Source organism: Microtus pennsylvanicus, chromosome 11, assembly GCF_037038515.1.
Source record: "Microtus pennsylvanicus isolate mMicPen1 chromosome 11, mMicPen1.hap1, whole genome shotgun sequence".
In the NCBI taxonomy this organism is placed as follows: Eukaryota; Metazoa; Chordata; class Mammalia; order Rodentia; family Cricetidae; genus Microtus; species Microtus pennsylvanicus.
This window is the reverse complement of record NC_134589.1, coordinates 47,162,377-47,180,591: the sequence shown is the minus strand read 5'-3', so window position 1 is coordinate 47,180,591 and position 18,215 is coordinate 47,162,377. Positions and strand designations below refer to the sequence as shown.

At 40.9% G+C, this 18,215-nt stretch overlaps 2 protein-coding genes across 2 annotated transcripts; both read right to left on the bottom strand.

Annotated features, from left to right (window-relative positions):
* Positions 1 to 6,506: 6,506 nt before the first annotated feature.
* On the bottom strand, positions 6,507 to 7,451 carry LOC142831917 (olfactory receptor 1P1-like). Its single transcript, XM_075942340.1, has one exon. It carries the CDS (start codon positions 7,449 to 7,451, stop codon positions 6,507 to 6,509), a length of 945 nt encoding a protein of 314 aa, XP_075798455.1.
* A 3,360-nt stretch (positions 7,452 to 10,811) lies between these two features.
* LOC142831916 (olfactory receptor 1P1-like) lies at positions 10,812 to 11,756 on the bottom strand. Its single transcript, XM_075942339.1, has one exon. It carries the CDS (start codon positions 11,748 to 11,750, stop codon positions 10,812 to 10,814), a length of 939 nt encoding a protein of 312 aa, XP_075798454.1. The 5' UTR covers positions 11,751 to 11,756.
* Positions 11,757 to 18,215: the final 6,459 nt, after the last annotated feature.

Below are 18,215 nucleotides of genomic sequence, written 5' to 3'. Positions count from 1 at the left end.
GATGGTCTCAAGGCTCCTTCCATCTATTATTTTCAAAGCTAAGTGGAGCTAGGGATGTCCTGTATTGTCAAACTCTACAACAAATTGTTCATAACTTTGTCTATTATAGAACTTAATTTAAAGGATAACAATTATTATTCCCCAAAGAAGTTGTACCCAGGTAGACTATTGTGTGTACACAAATCCTCTCTGATCAAGTAAAGGGCTTGAGAAGAAATAATAGAAGCATTAGAGAGGTGACATGGACTACAGGGAGAGAATACAAGAAGGAAAAGAACTCAAAAATGATAAGATAACAAGAGGCTATTAAAAGAGTTGAGAGGGATAACATTTATATGTCAGAGATAGATGGTTTGGACTTTGCATTCTGTGTGGTCCAGCCATAACCAGTTCCTTACTGCCCTGAATCCATTGCTATAGTCCATCATCTATCTTAATTTTTCATCAAGTCGCCGGGCGGTGGTGGCGCACACCTTTAATCCCAGCACTTGGGAGGCAGAGGCAGGCGGATCTCTGTGAGTTTGAGACCAGCCTGGTCTACAAGAGCTAGTTCCAGGACAGGCTCCAAAACCTCAGAGAAACCCTGTCTCGAAAAACCAAAAAAAAAAAAAAATTTCATCAAGTTTTGATGAATGTGCTAGAGTGCCTAGGGTCTCCACTGCATCTCTCTACCCAGAGAGGCTCCTATAAAGTCAAGAAGAATGTCTGCCAGATGAGGAAATACAGCAGGGATGATGAGATGTTGGGTATGAACCCAACAAAGATTGTAAGTAACACCTGGTTTAGATTCCTGCCTTTTGATTCGTTTCTACTAATGTTGTCAAAAGACAGATAGAAAGACGGATCTTTTTTGATCCTTTTTTACTCATAAGACAAACTAGGACACAAACAATGAGCTTTTTACAAGGGTCTAGGAAAACGTCAAGAGTTCTCAGCTCATATCCTTTGCTGTCCGTGATGGCCTTGGCCTCGAGCAAACTCCTTAACATCTCTTGATGTACTTGGAAGGAGGGACAAAGCAATCATCAAGGCTCCCTCACCACTAATGTTGTCTGGTTCTGTTAGTCTAAGTATCTAGAAAGATTCTCATCCTAGTAGTGCAGGGAGTGGTCACTTCTTCCACCATAGCTTCTCACCATCAACAATTAACACCACAATGAAACAAGGTTTGTTTGTCTCCGGAGCATCTGGCCATTCATGACATGCTTCAAGGGTGAGTTTCCTACTGACTTGCCATGGCACTGTCACTAAAAGAAACAGAGCAACTAACATCAGTATCACAAGAAGCACTTCAGGCGATGACTGCCCAAAAAGGTCACACAGTTTCTTAAAAGTTTTCAAAGCCTCCTTCTCCTCTTAAATCTCTCTTGTTATTTTTCTTCCAAACTAGAAATGTCTTCACAATTTAAATTTGTCATTAGCCCTGAAATATATCATGTCTGAAATGTTCAAATGGTGCAGAATGTTACTACTGCCTTTCTACACCAGCAACACAACAGTGCCCCACACACCCGCACACACACACATCAAAACATCACATCGCTTTGTAACTAACTTTCCTCGTTTACATTATATAATTATTGAAATCAACCTAAAAACCCATCTTATTCATTTTTAAAGCTATAAAATGTTGCACTTTATTTATTAACGATAATATGCTTTGCCAACTCATTTATATTTTTTGCTTTTTTAATTGTTAATAATTCTTAGATTGCTATTTATCTCTGCTCCCATATACATGCAATTACCTACACTGGTTACATTCCTACAAGTAATATTTAAGTCTTGGTGTCTGTGCACTAAAGGAAATAGAAATTTAAACTTTGGAAGTATTCTTCTTTCTTTTACCAGAAAAAAAAATGCAGCATTTGAATCTCAATTGGCACTGTGTGAGAAATGCTTATTACTACACACCTGTGTGCAGTATTTTAAATGTATTTTTTATCTTAAACAGGTAAATACAACATTGTTATTGTTCTTTAATTTTAATTCCTCTACAAATGTGGTTAGTTATTGCTAGACAGACAGACAGACAGATAGACAGATGTTGATTTATTAGTTATTTTCATTTCCTTTCAGTAAGTTGTCTGTTCTGGTCTAAATGAGGACTCAGTAAAGAAACAACCAAACTGACCATTCCATGGTTATAGAGAGGATTTTATTAAAGGTTAAAGAGAAAGAGAACAGCCAGAGGCATCTGGAAGAATCCGGAGCAGAAAGATAAAAAAGCAGACTGGACATGGACAGGTCTAGAGAAGTGGGGCATGGAAAAACCAGGTGAGTTATAAGGAGGACAAGTGGCTGAGGGAAGGGAAGACTATGAACTGGAGCAGCCCAGAAGTTAATGGTAGAAGAGACGGTGAGAAGAGCCAGGATTCTAGTGTGGACTTTGAAATGCATTATAGCTGCACATGAATAGGGACCAAAGGTATCTGGAGACTAGCATGGGCTTTGACCTTTTGGGAAAATGTCCTGTCTGGCAAGCAGAAACCAGTTCCACAGGCTGTTGAGAAATGCTGTTTCTTGTACAGCGCTACTCAAGCTGAACCAAGACTCTCATTTGGGGGTTATTCACTGTCTTTGGGAAATTGGGGTTCCCTTTGGACTTGACCTCGTGTTTCTGGGGAATAAGGTGGTTGTCCCTTTGGTTAGTTTGCTTGCCATTTTAAATTTTACTTCCTTCATTATTAAGTAAAACTTACCTGTTAAGTGAAAATTGTACATATTCATGGGATAGCATGAATGAATATTGTATAACCTATGCTGTGATTGGAAGACACTGTTCATGTTCCAAGATGGCACTTTTGCCATGTACCCCGCACACATAACCGCCCAGTCCCCATCTATCTGTACCTTTCAGAGCCTCCACTGCCCAAATTGAGTTTCGCATTTTCATGAAATTTATCATTTTGTTTGTGACAAGCACATAATTAAAGGAATTTCCATTAAATGTTATATCAATGTTGTACCTCTCTGTGTCATCTTTTAGGACTTCCTGGTTTCCCTTCAAGCCAATGATTTGATGTATTTAGTGCTTGTTTCTGTGTTCACGCTTTTTTCTCAATTGATTACAAGTGTCCCATTACAATTAAAGGTAATCTTAGTCACCTGTAAAATGTGTGTGATAAATAGCAAAAGACAAAGCACAGGATAAGATCAGAGCTGTCATCCCAGGGAGAATTTTGTCAGATTCTCCTGATAACAAACTCGTACTGGGGGGGGGGGGGGGAGAGAACCTTTAGGAATTTTACAACTCAGTGACCCCAGAGGGAAACTTTGTACCTCTTACAATTCTAGCAAGAGTCCAAAAGCTGGGGTTCAGATAGACCAAAGAGGCCTGCAGACACTATACAAATGAAGGTATAAAAATACAGGATCGATATGCAACACATTTTCCATCATAGAAAAGCAGCTTAAAGCTATAAGGCCACTGATGTTGAACTTCTAGAAGATTTTGTTCCCTACAGCCTTTAGCTTATTTCCTCACTACAGGAATGTTCTCTGAAGCGTACCAGAGAACTTAAGCAATGACTCCTCTGGTCCCTTGTAAGGTCTCTGCTCCCAGAGTCTTCTGTCCCTGTCCTGAGTGCTCCTCTAACGTGTCTACCATCATCCTGCCTGAGCTTCCACACACATCTCAGGGGTTCATTTGGACGAACTTCAAGCATCTTTGCAAGAACATCCAGTTCTGCAGTGGGGAAAGTTCTTCCATAACAAATAAATCTCTCTAGTCATCTTGTCTAGCCCCACTCCTTGGTCATAACAGTGCTCCCACTTTCTCCAGAAACTGGAGGAATTCTCAAGTCTGGACAAGATGCCTAGACAGTGAATCAAAAGCCTATTGCTACTGAAACACATTTCTGTAAACTGAATGCCTTAAAAGCACAGGGATCTTTTATTTCATCTTTCTAGGCATCAAAAGTCTGAAATAATCTGGTAACGCTAATGTAAAGGTATTAGTGTATACAGTTCATCCTGGATGCCCCTGGAAAAAGTTAAGTCACAACTCCAATTCTATTGGCTCCTGGAATTCCTTGATTTACTGCCACATCCCTTCAACACTCATTTCCAATGACTTCCATCAGCCTGTTCTTCTTCCAGGTTGCAAATATACCAGAAAGCCTAAATCCTGCCTGGACATTTGAACACCTCAAAAGCACCCTTTCTGGGCATCACCAATTCAGTCAGACTTTTAGGTGAAAGCCCTGAGCATTTGTGTTTTCTTCTTAAAGCATCCCATGGGGAATGGAACTCTAGCCCAATGGAGCAGTCAGAATTGAAGCTGCAAGTACAGACCACTACAGCTTTCTAAGATACCAACTGTTTCCTTTGCACCTTCTTTTAAATTATTTTCTCTTCCAAGTTCAAGACTATCAGTCAGAGTAACATGAGGCAGAACTACATATGCCTTAAAAACTAAGGAGATGGCAAGAAAGAACTCATGGCTGGAAGAATCATTCAGAGAAATCCTAAGACAACAGTGATGGGGACCTCTGAAAAGCACTAAAGCCTGGCTGTCACCTCCCTTGACTCCTGGAAAAGTTTGAACATCGAGCCTTTATTGCAGCTCCTATATAATTTTAATGTGGAACCAAGCTAGAGGCTTGCTGCATTGCCGTGCCTGTTACTAAATGCTTTTTGCCTGCTCTACAGTCCATGCTAATGGGTGGCTTTATGGTTTGCTAAAGACTGCATACTCAGCCTGTCTGTGGGGACTTGTAGATGGAGACTGCTCTTTTGTTCCCAGCTGCCCAGACCTGAAATAATCACACAGAAACTATATTAATTGCAACACTACTTGACCAATGACTCTAGTGTATTCCTAGCTAGCTCTAACATCTTGAATTAACCCATTTCTATTAATCTGTGTATTTCGATATGGCTGTGGCTTACCAGGTAAAGTTCTGGTGCATCTGTCTCCTTTGATGGCTACATGGCGTCTCCTTGACTCCACCTACTTTCTCCTCAATCTCTGCTTGGAATTCCTTCCTTGCTCTATTCCACCATGCCATAGGCCAAAAGCAGCTTCTTTACTAACCAATGGTAAATAAAACATATTCATAGAAGGGAATTCCACATCAGGGACTTCTCATTCATCCCTATCTCCTCTACATTTCAGGTCACAGCTAAGACCAGAGTCACCCATGTATCAACCACTGAGCTCATTTACCATTTTTATAAAGGATTTTGAGCATGGTTTTTGTTCCAATTACAATGAAAGATCATGGGGAATTTCAAGCTGTGGGTGGAGTATGTTTCCGGAGCTGAAAGAAAGCTAAGACCCCCTCCCCAAAAAAGTCAGGAAAACTTCCCCAGAACAAAGAGTGGCCTTTACCAGTGTTTTCCCAGGGTCTGTTCTTCAACTAGTCTTTGTATTTTCTGTTCCCTTTTTTTCAACCTTTCATTATTTCATTGCATGAACCTCATAGAGTGTACTGACATAAACAGCAATGGGCAGATCAACCACTCAATATCCTCTTGATTAGGTCAGAGACTTCATAGACACAAGATATGAGTCTACTGATAACAGAACAAAGAACATGGTTTGAAACAATCCCCACTACCAGTGCTGCGTTGTCTATAACCTCAGGAGCTTGACTGTCACACTCTAGCTCTGCAGTGGGTTTGTTCACACGAGTGTCACCACAAGCAGGAGAGCAACGTATTTGTAATGGCAAAGAAAAACAAGGTCACGAGAGGGTAACAATCGTGGTGAAAGAGAGAACAGAAAAGGTATAAGGGCCAGAGATCCTAGAGATCTACAGCAAAATAATGTCTTCTGCATGAGACAGGGTTGTTATGTTCATTAACCTTCAGCAGTTATACTTGCCAGCACACCCCATACAAGCCCACTCCCAGCTGAGGCAGCCAGCTGCTGCGTGAGGAGGGAGAGCAGTTTCCTCATGCACAAACTCTGTGATAGGTTTCTCATGTCCCAGTATTCAACTTCCACGCATGTGCATGTAGGGGACACAAGTTTGACCCAGAAGGAGATATATACATGTGAGCTCATTGTGGGGCGCATACCATAGATGAAGAAGAAATGAATTTGATAGTGAAATGTGACAGACCATAGGAGAAGCTGGATGAGGGAACAATCTGATATTGACAGGGAGGGTGGGGATTATAAAAATACACAGTACTCATGGTTGATATTCTCCAAAAAGTGCATTTTCTTTTGGGCAAAAAAAAATGAATTTTCAGCTCCAGAATAATTGTGCACACAGAAACAATTGTCTATTATGCTGTCTTTTATTGAGTAAATCATCCTTCTGAGAATGAGATCACAAAATAAATGAACAAAGAAACATTTCATAACAAGTCCACACCTAAAGAGAATCTTTCATTTCCTCAAATCTAAGAAACTTGAGTGAGGAGTAAGTGAGCAGGGCTATGACAGAGCATATGTAGGATTCAGAAGGAGACTCTTGAGGTAGAAAATTCTGGAAGATCCTCAGAAGAGGGAATAGAGGACATATTTTATTCCTTTGCAAAAGTCACTGGCCTCAAGAGAAGGAGATTTTGCCCCTGAGAATTCTGACCAGTGCCTCCTTCATGTCTTTGTTCCGAAGGCTATAAATGAAGGGGTTCAGTAAGGGAGTCACCACTGTGTACATGACAGTAGCTGCTATGTCCTCTACCACTGAGTTGGAGGATGAGGATGAGGGGCACAGATAAGCCTTTATCACTGTTACAAAGCACAGGGCCACCACAGCAAGGTGGGACCCACAGGTAGAAAAGGCCTTGAGCCTCCCCTGGGCAGAAGGGACTCTGAGTATAGCTGACACAATGCGGATATAAGACACAAGGATGAGCAAAAAGGGGATTAATATGACAGCACCTCCCAAGAATAGAAGCACAAGCTCATTAATTCTGGTGTCAGAGCAAGCGATCTTCATCAGGGGTCCCAGGTCACAGTAGAAATCTTGGATGACTTTCTTGAAGCAGAAGGAGAGACGGAACATGAGGAAGGTGTGTGTCATGGCAACAAGATTTGTAAGGGTCCAGCAGGCTGTCACCAAGAGTGAGCAACGCCTCAAACTCATTATCATCGTGTAGTGCAGAGGGTGACAAATGGCCACAAATCGGTCATAGGCCATTGTAGCCAAGAGGAAGATGTCCATGTCTCCAAAAGTTAAGAAGAAGTAGAGCTGGACCAGGCATCCTGCATAGGAGATGGTCCTACTCTGGGAGTGGATGTTCGCCAGGGCCTTGGGTACCGTGGTGGAGGTGAAAAGGATGTCATCACAAGACAGGCTGGCGAGGAAGAAGTACATGGGGGTGTGGAGTCGAACATCAGTAACAATGGCCAGGACAATGAGCAGATTGCCAGCCACGGTGACCAGGTACATCCACAGGAAGAGCAGGAAGAGGATGCGCTGTTGCTCTGGCTGCTCTGAGAGTCCCCAGAGGAGGAACTCAAAGGTGCTGGTCTGGTTCCTTCTTGCCATGAGCACAGAGTCAATGAGGGAAGTCCTGAGCTTGCTTTCTGAGATGTTTCACTCTAGAAGATTGCTGCACACACCCTTCTCTGAGCTCTAGAGAAGAATCACAGAGCTTGCGTAGTAACCATCTGGTATATTCATAGGCCACTTAATGCAGCCTGCCCAAGATGCTCTTCCACAATGTTCTGCAAGATGCAAATGATAAGAAGATAAAAGGGGAGGGAGAGGAAAAGAGGGAGTAGAGAAAAATATATAGCTCAATAAAACAATTTTAAAAATGATGAATATGGAATGATATGGTGGAATCATTCCATAACCTGTTGTACTATCTTTTAATACATAGTATGAAAATTTCAAATTAAAACAAAAAAATCAATTAAAATTATTTACAAAACTTAAAGAAAACAGTAACATGTTAGAAAATAAAAATGCCTCAGAAACCTGGAAAGGGGTTAAATGTCTTTAGTAGAGAATTACTAATAACAAAAACATATTTTACAATCTGCATTCTATAAAATACGCAATAGGTGGTTGCCAAGCAGGATTACTGAGTGTGTTGTAGAACACTGTCACTTCCCCCTTAATAACTATGCATTGGGCACTACCTCTGAAATCCACCCCAGGGCTCTCCCTCCCTCTAAAAGTCACTGTTCTACATAAGTTGAATTATCATAGACTACCCATAAATATGTGAAATTATGTGTCAGATACAAAATAAAATACTATTAACTAACAAAATTACAGAATGCCTAGAAAATAATGCTAGCAATGTCACACATCAGAGTCTGTGGAATATTAGCAGCACAGCAAAGAAGAACACACTGGCACAAACACCTTTGCAAAATACGATAACCCATACAATACTCAAGGACAAGAACAAAATGAAGGTAAGCAATGAATGGAAAAACAGTTTGGGTCAAGTTGAAGCTCAACATCAGAAAATCAACAAAAGCAGTTCTTATTATATCCATCAGGTAGTTTGTCTACATGCAAAGGAATTAGTTAAAACCCTACCTCAGAGCATATACAATACTAATTCAGAATGGACAAAGGCCTAACATGTAAGAGCTAAAGCTGTAAAAATGTTTGAAGAAAATGCAAGCATAATTTTCAAGTAAATCAATGGTTTCTTAGCTATGACACCAAAATCCATGTCACACAATAACATGACAGTAAAGAAAACACCATCAAATTACATTTAATTTTAATTAAATTAAAACTTAATATAAATTGAGTTTTAATCCAAATAATTGAAACATTTGTGCTTCAAAGTATAATCTCAAAAATTCAGAATGTAGGAGGTTATTTGTTTTTGAAACAGGATCACATGTAGCAAATCTGTCCTCAAATTCTCTACATAGCAAATGATGACCTAGAACTACTGACCCTTCTGCCTCAACCTCCTGCGTTCTGAGACTATAGATATGTGCCAGTGTGCTCCATTTGGAAAGTAATGTTTAAAATTTTTCTCTAGAATATATAAGCAACAGGTTAGCTAACAGTGATATATTTTAAGCATTGTCCAGCACACACTTTCCCAAGCAACTTTACTGAACCCATATGATGAGATGTACTTTTCTTTGAGTCTAAGGAATTGTTTCCTAGAAGGCATAGCTGTCTGCACTAATGTTTTCATGCAGAAGATATTTTCTGTGGACAACCAACAAAATTGTTTCAAAGAACAAACAAAAAGGAGAGTGAGAAACACAAGCACACAATGAGAAGCCACTTTCCACCTTCTAGGTCATCAAGCCAGTAAGTCAGGAAACATGAACTGTATCCAGGATGAGAAAACCCTGATACCCAAGGACCTGTTGGTGGAATGTGAAACAGTGTGACCAATATGGAAAACAATCTGACATTTCTTAAAAGGCTCGTCATAGGGTTGTATAGCCTCATTACACCCAGGAAAGCAAAAACATGTACATACACTTCTTAACATTATTCATTATAGACAAAAGCCGAAAACAACTCAAGTGCCTACCAATTGGTGAAGGGATCCATGGTGAGACAGCAGTGCCCCTGACTCTAGAGCTCAGATGTCACCAATTTGGTCTGTTCTGCATCAGAGCTGGGGCTGCAGGTTGAGCTCTGATCCTCAACATCAGGACCCCAATAATATCACATGAAGCGTTCCAGCCCTGGGCTGTCAGAGGACTTACCCATGTATTTATTTCCCAGAAGAACCAGTGTGAGACTCCCCATCTCTTGTGGGAAGCTGGAGCTTGGGAATTACCTCAGGACTCACACATTCCCTCAGGAGCAAGTTCTTGAAAAGAAGAAAGATGTGGTCCAGTAGCACTGGACGTCTTTCAAAAAAATTCATTAACTGTTTCCTAGACTGAACCAGAAAATGATACCCCATACAACTAAATAAAAACTCCTTTGGTGTATAACTTTGTACACAACCCCCTTAAAATAAATCAAAAGCTTTTGTTTAAATTGTTTCATTTTATGGAGATTTTGAGACGGTAAATATATTATGTATAAATATGTTTGTGTGTGTGTGTGTGTGTGTGTGTGTGTGTGTGTGTGTGTGTGCAATCTGACCTAGGTGAAGTTGGTAGTTCCTACCTTAATTTAATACAGATATTTTCTCTATTTGATTTTTACATTTTTGCCTTTCACGATCCTTTAGGAATTATTTTTATGGTTTATTTTTAAGGTCTAAGTAATCAACTTTCATGTGATTCTATATAAGTCATACGTTCAAAAACTCTTCATCTTTCTCAGGCTCCTTCAGTCTCTTAGGTTGATTAGTTTGTCATTGCTTTGTCAGTATTATCTTAAAAGCTGAGCTATCTCTTCAGTCCCCAAGTTAGTTTCTCTATGAGCCAAACAGGAGATCATGATCAGAAAACATTGATTCCGGTTGTCTCAAATAACATAGAAGCAGCAACATGAACCCTTATTAATTATAGAACAAAATCTCACAAGTTAATGAATTTACCAAGTGCATTAGTGAGGACAGAAAGTAAGTAGGTTGTATCAAAACAGAGAAAACTGCTATAAGTTTCACATGATGCTTTTAGCTTTTGAACTCATGGAAGTGAGTCTCTTAGGAACATATTTAAGGACTATGTATTTGTCAAAAAATGTTAGGTCAGATACAGAAATGAACAATGGATGGCTATTAAGAGACCTAGGTATAGTAAAGATAATTTGACTATGGATACTCAACACTCCAACTCTAAAATTATCAAGTTTTGATCAAATCTAAGAAACTTGACATGAGGAATGAGTGAGCGAGGCCATGATAGAGCATCTTTAGGATTCAGAAGGAGACACTTGAGGTAGAAAATTCTGGAAGATCCTCAGCAGAGGGAGTTGAGAACACCTTCAGTTTCTCTGCAGAAGTCACTGGCTTCAGGAGAAGGAGACTTTGCCCCTGAGAATTCTGACCAGTGCCCCCTTCATGTCCTTGTTCCGCAGGCTGTAAATGAAGGGATTCAGGAGTGGAGTTACCACTGTGTACATGACAGTAGCTGCTGTGTCCTCTACCACAGAGTTGGAGGATGAGGGGCACAGATAAGCCCTTATCACTGTTCCAAAGAACAGGGCCACCACAGCAAGGTGGGACCCACAGGTAGAAAAGGCCTTGCGCCTCCCTTGAGCAGATGGGACCCTGAGAACAGCTAGCATAATGCGGATATAAGATACAATGATGAGTAAAAGGGGGACTAATATGGCTGTACCCCCCAAGAAAAGAACCACAAGCTCATTAATTCTGGTATCAGAGCAAGAAATCTTCATCAGGGGTCCCAGGTCACAGTAGAAATCTGGAATGACCTTCTTGGAGCAGAAGGAGAGCCGGAATATGAGGAAAGTGTGTGTCATGGCAACAAGATTTGTAAGGGTCCAACAGGCTGTCACCAAGAGAGAGCAACGCCTCAAACTCATTATCATCGTGTAGTGGAGAGGGTGACAAATGGCCACAAATCGGTCATAGGCCATTGTGGCCAAAAGGAAGCTGTCCATGTCTCCAAAAGTTAAGAAGAAGTAGAGCTGGACCAGGCATCCTGCATAGGAGATGGTCCTGCTCTGGGAGTGGATGTTCACCAGGGCCTTGGGTACCGTGGTGGAGGTGAAAAGGATGTCAGCACAGGACAGGCTGGCGAGGAAGAAGTACATGGGGGTGTGGAGTCGTACATCAGTAACAATGGCCAGGACAATGAGCAGATTGCCAGCCACAGTGACCAGGTACATCCACAGGAAGAGCAGGAAGAGGATGCGCTGTTGCTCTGGCTGCTCTGAGAGTCCCCAGAGGAGGAACTCAAAGGTGCTGGTCTGGTTCCTTCTTGCCATGAGCTCAGAGGTCAATGTGGGAAATCCTGAGCTTGCTTTCTGAGATGTTTCACTCTAGAAGATTGCTGCACACACCCTTCTCTGAGCTCTAGAGAAGAATCACAGAGTTTGCATAGTAACATCTGGTATATTCATAGGCCACTTAGTGCAGCCTGTCCAAGATGCTCTTCCAGAAAGTTCTACAAGATGCAAATGATAACCATTAAAATAGTTCTTGGGTGTTTTTCTACATATCATCTGAACAAGGTAACTTTGCTTGAACTATATATAGTTTTACTTAGCAAAGCTCTAAGTATTCAAGATTTGTCATCCACTTAATATGTTCTATAGGTACTGAATACCAACCCTGCACCTGGTTCAGTGACAGATTACTAACACAGTAATAATCCATAACTCCAGACAGTCTTCAATCTCAAGATATGGGCACAATTATCTATACTGAAATCTTAGACTATTTGGATTCAGTCTGCCAAACCCACTCAAACCACTCTTGAATCTATATGCAACTGTTCTGATCCAACAGTGTCACAAACTTAATATCTGAAGACAACAGCTCATGCTTCCCATTCTTCTAGAAATCATGTTTCTCCAGTAAGAAAACTACTTAGTAAAGACTTGTGATATCTAGACTATTCTCAGAGATTCAGTGAAACAGGAAGAAAAGATCAAAACCACTGTTGTCTAGAATTGCAAAACTGGGGAGGCACTTGTGATTCTAGCTCATGGGATATGGAGTTAGAAAGATCAACAGTTAATGGCTAGCCTTCTCTATGTAGTGAACTTGAGTCCAGCCTGGGCTACATGAGAGGCCATTTAAAGAAATGGAAAAATGTAAAACGCTAAACAAAATAGTAAAACATATATGTGAATATGTACATTATCACTCTATTTCCAGTTATGCCCATGAAAATATTTTACTTCCAATTTTCTACTTAAATTACCAAATATATACTGCATACGATGATAGAACTAAACCCAATCTCAAAAAACTGATAATGAATCAATTTTATGACCTCTCATAAAAATTCAATTAAAATTAATTTACAGGACTTAAAGAAGACAGTAGCAAAATTAGAAAGTAAACATGCCTCATCAATTTGGAAAAAACCTAAATGTCTTCAGTAGATAATTATTAACAACCAAAAAGGCATTTTAAAATTTTGAACTCTATAAAACATATAATAGGCTATTGCCAAGCAGGACCACTGACTGTATTGTAGAACACTGTCATTTCCTCCTTATTAACTACGCATTGATCACTCCCTCCCCAAGATCTCTCCCAGGACTTCCTCCCACTATTCTACGAGCATTGAATTATCATAAGCTACCCATAAATGTGTGCAATTATGTGCCAGTTACAAAGTTAAATAATTTCAACCCTCTAAATTATTGACTGCCTAGATAATAATCGTAATAATGTCACACATCAGAGTCTATGGAATACTATTAGCACAGCAAAGGAGAATACACTGCCTCAAACACCTTCGCAAGATACAATAAACAATATAATACACAAGGACAAGAGCAAAGTAAAGAAAAGCAGGGAGAAGGAAAAACATTTAAAGTGGAAATGAAGCTCAACATCAGAAAAATAACAAAAGCATTTCTTATTTATATCCATCAGGCAGTTTGTCTACATGCAAAGGAATGAATTAGAACTCTACCTCAGATCATATGCAACACTAATTCAGAATGGACAAAGGTCTAACACATAAGAGCTAAAACTATAAAAGTCTTGAAAGAAAATACAAACCCAAATCCAGCAGGTCCCTGATGCCCAAACTTCTAAATCTTAAATCTGCTCAGAGGAACTAGCAGACCTCACTGCATCCTGTGCTGAGCAAGGAAGGTAACGGTCATGAGTTGCCTGAAGGTCACACATGAGAAAACAGCAGAACCTGGGTGTGATCTCTACTCTTATTGATTCCAAATGGCCTACCGTGGTGTGGTGTGCTTTAGACAGAACAATAGTCTTTCAGAGCCCATGCTTGAACCAAAATCAGTCAGTTGCTCTTGGCAGCTGTTGTTCAGTGACAGGGACTTTCTACCATGGTGGTCTAACAGACTCTGCTCTGTGACTCCCCAGTTGTCTTTCTGGACTAGCTCTGTCCAGGTGGTCTCCTAGGGACCCAGCCCTTATCTTTTTCACAAACAGTCCCACCTTTGTTGTGTGTGCACTGTTAGTCAAGTGAGATAGTTTTCAAATCCTTAGCCAAGAGGATTTTCTGCCAACCCATACCTGGACTTCAGGTGTGGATTTTCCACTCACATTCTTTGGGAATGGGATGATCCTTCAGCAACCTCTATCCCATCACTTCATTAAACTTATACCAGTTCCCAAAGACCTTAAAGCCTTTCTGCACCTACATGGCTAGACAGAAATTAAATTTCACTGCCACTGTTTAAACAGAATAATTAATCACTATAATTGCTAACTCCATCTTCACCACCACATGAAAGGCCAGCCCCTCCCTTTCATTTCCACTGCGATACTGCAGTGCCTGAGCTGATGTCAGGAACAAAGAGATGTTCAGTATGTACATGAACATTGGGCACACAGAGCTCTGCTGCTCCTTTCTGTCCTCAGAAAGTACGGCACATGAAACAGAAACTAGTCACCCTGATTTCATGAGAAAGAGTTCAAGGAGGGACTTTCTACTGGCCAGAGAGACAAGAAATTTCAAACTCTATTCTGTCTGCAGTTGTGTTTAATGGGCCAAGTACAGGTTTGCGCTGATGAAGATCCTAGCATATAGGATCCACCCCCAAGAAGAAACTTCTCAGGCAAAGCATGTACTCCATTCCCCCTAGAATATTCTCCGTTCTGAATGTATGCTCTAGGGTGAAAGTATGAGACTTACTTCCAGGCTGAAAGATGCACCAGAAGTTCCTCTACATGAAGAAGGTTTATTTCACCTGCCTGCCCTCCTGCCGGCAAAGATGGCTCTATCTCACCTCATGATCCTTGCTCACTGACCCTTCACTGGCTTACCAGTCTTAGGGCTCCTCCTTCATCTGCTCTCCCTGCGGCCCGTTTCCTGGACCCTTCCACTGAAGTGTTTGTCGAGGGCACCAGCTTCCATGGGAATCCTGTATTTTGGAAAGATTTGAAGTGTATCTCATCTTTCCTCCCAAGCACTGCAGTTGTCAAGACTTTCACTGTCTGGTGATCATACATTTATTTCCTCTTCTATTTGCTCTTTTGGAAGCAAATCTTATATTTTATTCCAATGATAAACAAGTGTCCTTTAAGGATGGCGTTCCACCCCAATTGTGAGCTTACCATAGTGTCTGGGTGTGTTCCAGTCATCCTTACAATGACATGTGCCCTCTTCTTCAGTTCTCTGTGTTGATCAAGGTAACATGAAAAGTTCCCTGAGACTCTGAGGCTATTTCTCTTTCAAATGGAGTCTAATAAGATCACATCCTGAAGTCTCCTTTGGTGCTCAGGGGAGCCCTACACAGCCCCATGCAGCAAGACTGCAGATTGAGTTCTGTACCTTAACATTGGAATCCCAATAATATTGCATGAAGTGTTCCAGCCTCAGGCTGTCAGAAGACTTACCCATGTATTTATTTTCCCTAAACAACCAGTGTGAGACTCCATCTCTTGTGGGAATCTGGAGCTTAGCAATTGCCTCAGGACGCACACATTCCCTCAGGAGCAAGTTCTTGAAAAGGAGATAGATATGGTCCAGTAGTATTGGACATCTTCCAAGAAAACTCATTAACTCTCTGTTTCCTAGACTGAACTAGAGAATGCTACCTTATCTAACTAAATAAAATCTCCTTTGGCCCAAGACTTTTTACATGCCCTCCTGAAAGTAAATCATAAGCTTCTTCTTTAAACATGTCAGAGAGTAAGACCCCGAAATTGGTGGAAACATACCAAGAGACAAAGACGTCATTTTGAACAGTTTTTATTGGTTATGTCTTGGATAATAGAACAACAGAGTAATGATACTAATGCATCATAACTAAGTAAAAAGTTTAAGATAAGCATATCTCACTGGTACATGTTGATGAATGAGGGGAGGGCGAGGGAAGGAAAGAAAAGGAATGGCAAACCAAGAAAGAATGTTCATCCTTAGGATAGAATTAAACTAATAAATTTTATATTTGAAAAGGCAATACTGGTGAAATGTGACAGCAGTTTTTGCAAGCTACTTATTAACAATGATAGAAAAGTACCATACATATTTCTGTGTCAGTCACCCTTTACGAATGATCAAAATGGCATGCCTTCATTTGGACAAATCATGTGTCCTCAAATATGATGTACTACAAAGGATAAAAAGTGGCTTTTGTGTATTCCTGGACAGATGTATATGTAAACCTATGCAAGATGCTAATCTAGGATTTCTGGCTTTGTTCCCCAACAACAATAATGTCCAACAACCCACGGAAGAAATCACTCATAACATGTTCCTGCTGATGTCCAGTAAATACACCCCAGGAACTTTTGGTGTGTACAGCATGGTATTTCCTTCCAAAGAAGCTTCATCTCTCCATCTCAATGGACAGAGGCATGAAGGGGTTAGGAGGGTGTCCATTGAATCACCACAACTGTGAGCATTGACTAAAGGCTTTTCTTCAAAGCACAATGATTCTCTCCCACAGTGAGCATGAGCCCCAAGACAGCAAAGAAGTTGCATAGTTACCAAGGTAACTTAAAGACTAGAAATTTACCAGTGCTGCACTCCAGGGCTGAGGGATTCCATTCCTTATCAAAGAGTCCCATGTCCTCTCCAGTTCCATTCTCTAATCATGACATTGGAATAACTGAGCACTGAAATGTGTTGCAAATTTAGGGCCTCACAATCAGATCCAGCCCAGACTGTCAGCCCATTTGTCTCTACAGAGGAATGGATGACCCTCCATGTGCCTTGGGGGATTACTGGTTTTTTATCCTGTCATAGATTATGACTTTAACATTCATAGCTGTCAGTGTGTCATTTCCCTACATTAATTCTCAGGACATCAATAAGAATCCGCTGATATTAAACCTTCATATTGTTGTTGTCTTCATGGCTAATAAATGCCATAGCTACCACATACCCCAGCACTGTGCCTCTTACTGCATTTTATCATGAGGTACCTCTGATGATCTTAAGAATAATCTTGTCACTGTATTTTGTGTTACTCTTTTTTTTGGGGGGGGGCGGTTTCAAGATAGGGTTTCTCTGTGTAGCTTTGGAGCTTGTCCTGAAACTCACTCTGCAGACCAGGCTGACCTGCCTCTCCTTCCTAAGTGCTGGACTTAATAATGTGCACCACCACTGCCAGGCCCTGGTGTTACTCTTGAACCAGTCCTCCAAGAAGGAGCTTAACCGTGTCATACACAAATTCCAAACATCCTAATACTATCATCCCATTAAGGTCTCATTTCTGACTGTGTAAATGGAGCTTAAGGGCAGAAGCTCAGTCTATAGCAGCCCTAACAAGCCAGGCCCCGTCACCCAGATCCCAATTAAAGACATGACCAGTGGGCTGGGCAAGGTAGCATACACCTTTAATCCCAGCACTTGAGAGGCCAAGGTAGGCAGATCTCAATGAGTTCAAAGACAGCCTCATCTGCATATGGAGTTCCAGGACAGACAGGCTGGCATAAAGAGACCCAGTCTCAAAACAGTCAAACAAGAAAAATATGAACTATGGAAAAACTTATCAGTGTATAGGACAAAGGACAAATGAGGTTACTCAGTGACCCCCAAGCTCAGAGGTACTGGTATGAGCTTTAAGTTTAAAAAGAGGAAGAACTGGAGTGAAGAAACAAGAATTTATGCATTTTAGCAACCCTAGTCAAGATATGGTCCTATCCATCACTTGTTCAGCTCTGGTTCTGCATGGTAATGCAATAAATGGTTCATCTGTAAACTGTTGTCATTGCTCAGAAAGACCAATTTTGGTTCCTCTAGCATTTTCTTTAACCAAGAACAAAGCAATAACTTAAATCTTCTTCATGTAACATGAGAAATAGGATGTGTTTTTCCTAGGTAGGGAGATTGTTCAGTCAATAAAGTGCTGGCCACGCAAACAGAAAGACCTGCTGAGTTCATCCCCCAAAACGTACATTTAAAAAAAAAAAAAGCCAAGTGCAGTCACACATGCTGAAGATTTTTGGCCAGTACGCCTACTTGAAAAGTTACAGGCCAGTAAGCAATCTTGTTTCAAAAGATAATATGGATACCTCTGGTCACAAAAAGCAGAGAAGTCAAGATGCAGATGAGTGGAAACTTTTTTTTTTCGGCTAACCCTCCTATGGAACAGAACCTACTTCTTGTGGGAGAATTGTCATCAAAGGTCTCATTCAACTGTGGGACCTACATGTAACATTAATAACTAGCGAGGCAAGACGCACCCCTGGTGCAATGGCGGCAGGTCTGTTGCGAGGGTAGCCGACATCTTTCTGACTGGACATGAGGCCCATTCCTGTTGCGGGATATTTGATCACACTGTGAAACT

Excerpts from the sequence above, each read along its gene's own strand:
- LOC142831917 (XM_075942340.1), bottom strand. The coding sequence starts at position 7,451 with ATGGCAAGAAGGAACCAGACCAGCACCTTTGAGTTCCTCCTCTGGGGA.
- LOC142831916 (XM_075942339.1), bottom strand. The coding sequence starts at position 11,750 with ATGGCAAGAAGGAACCAGACCAGCACCTTTGAGTTCCTCCTCTGGGGA.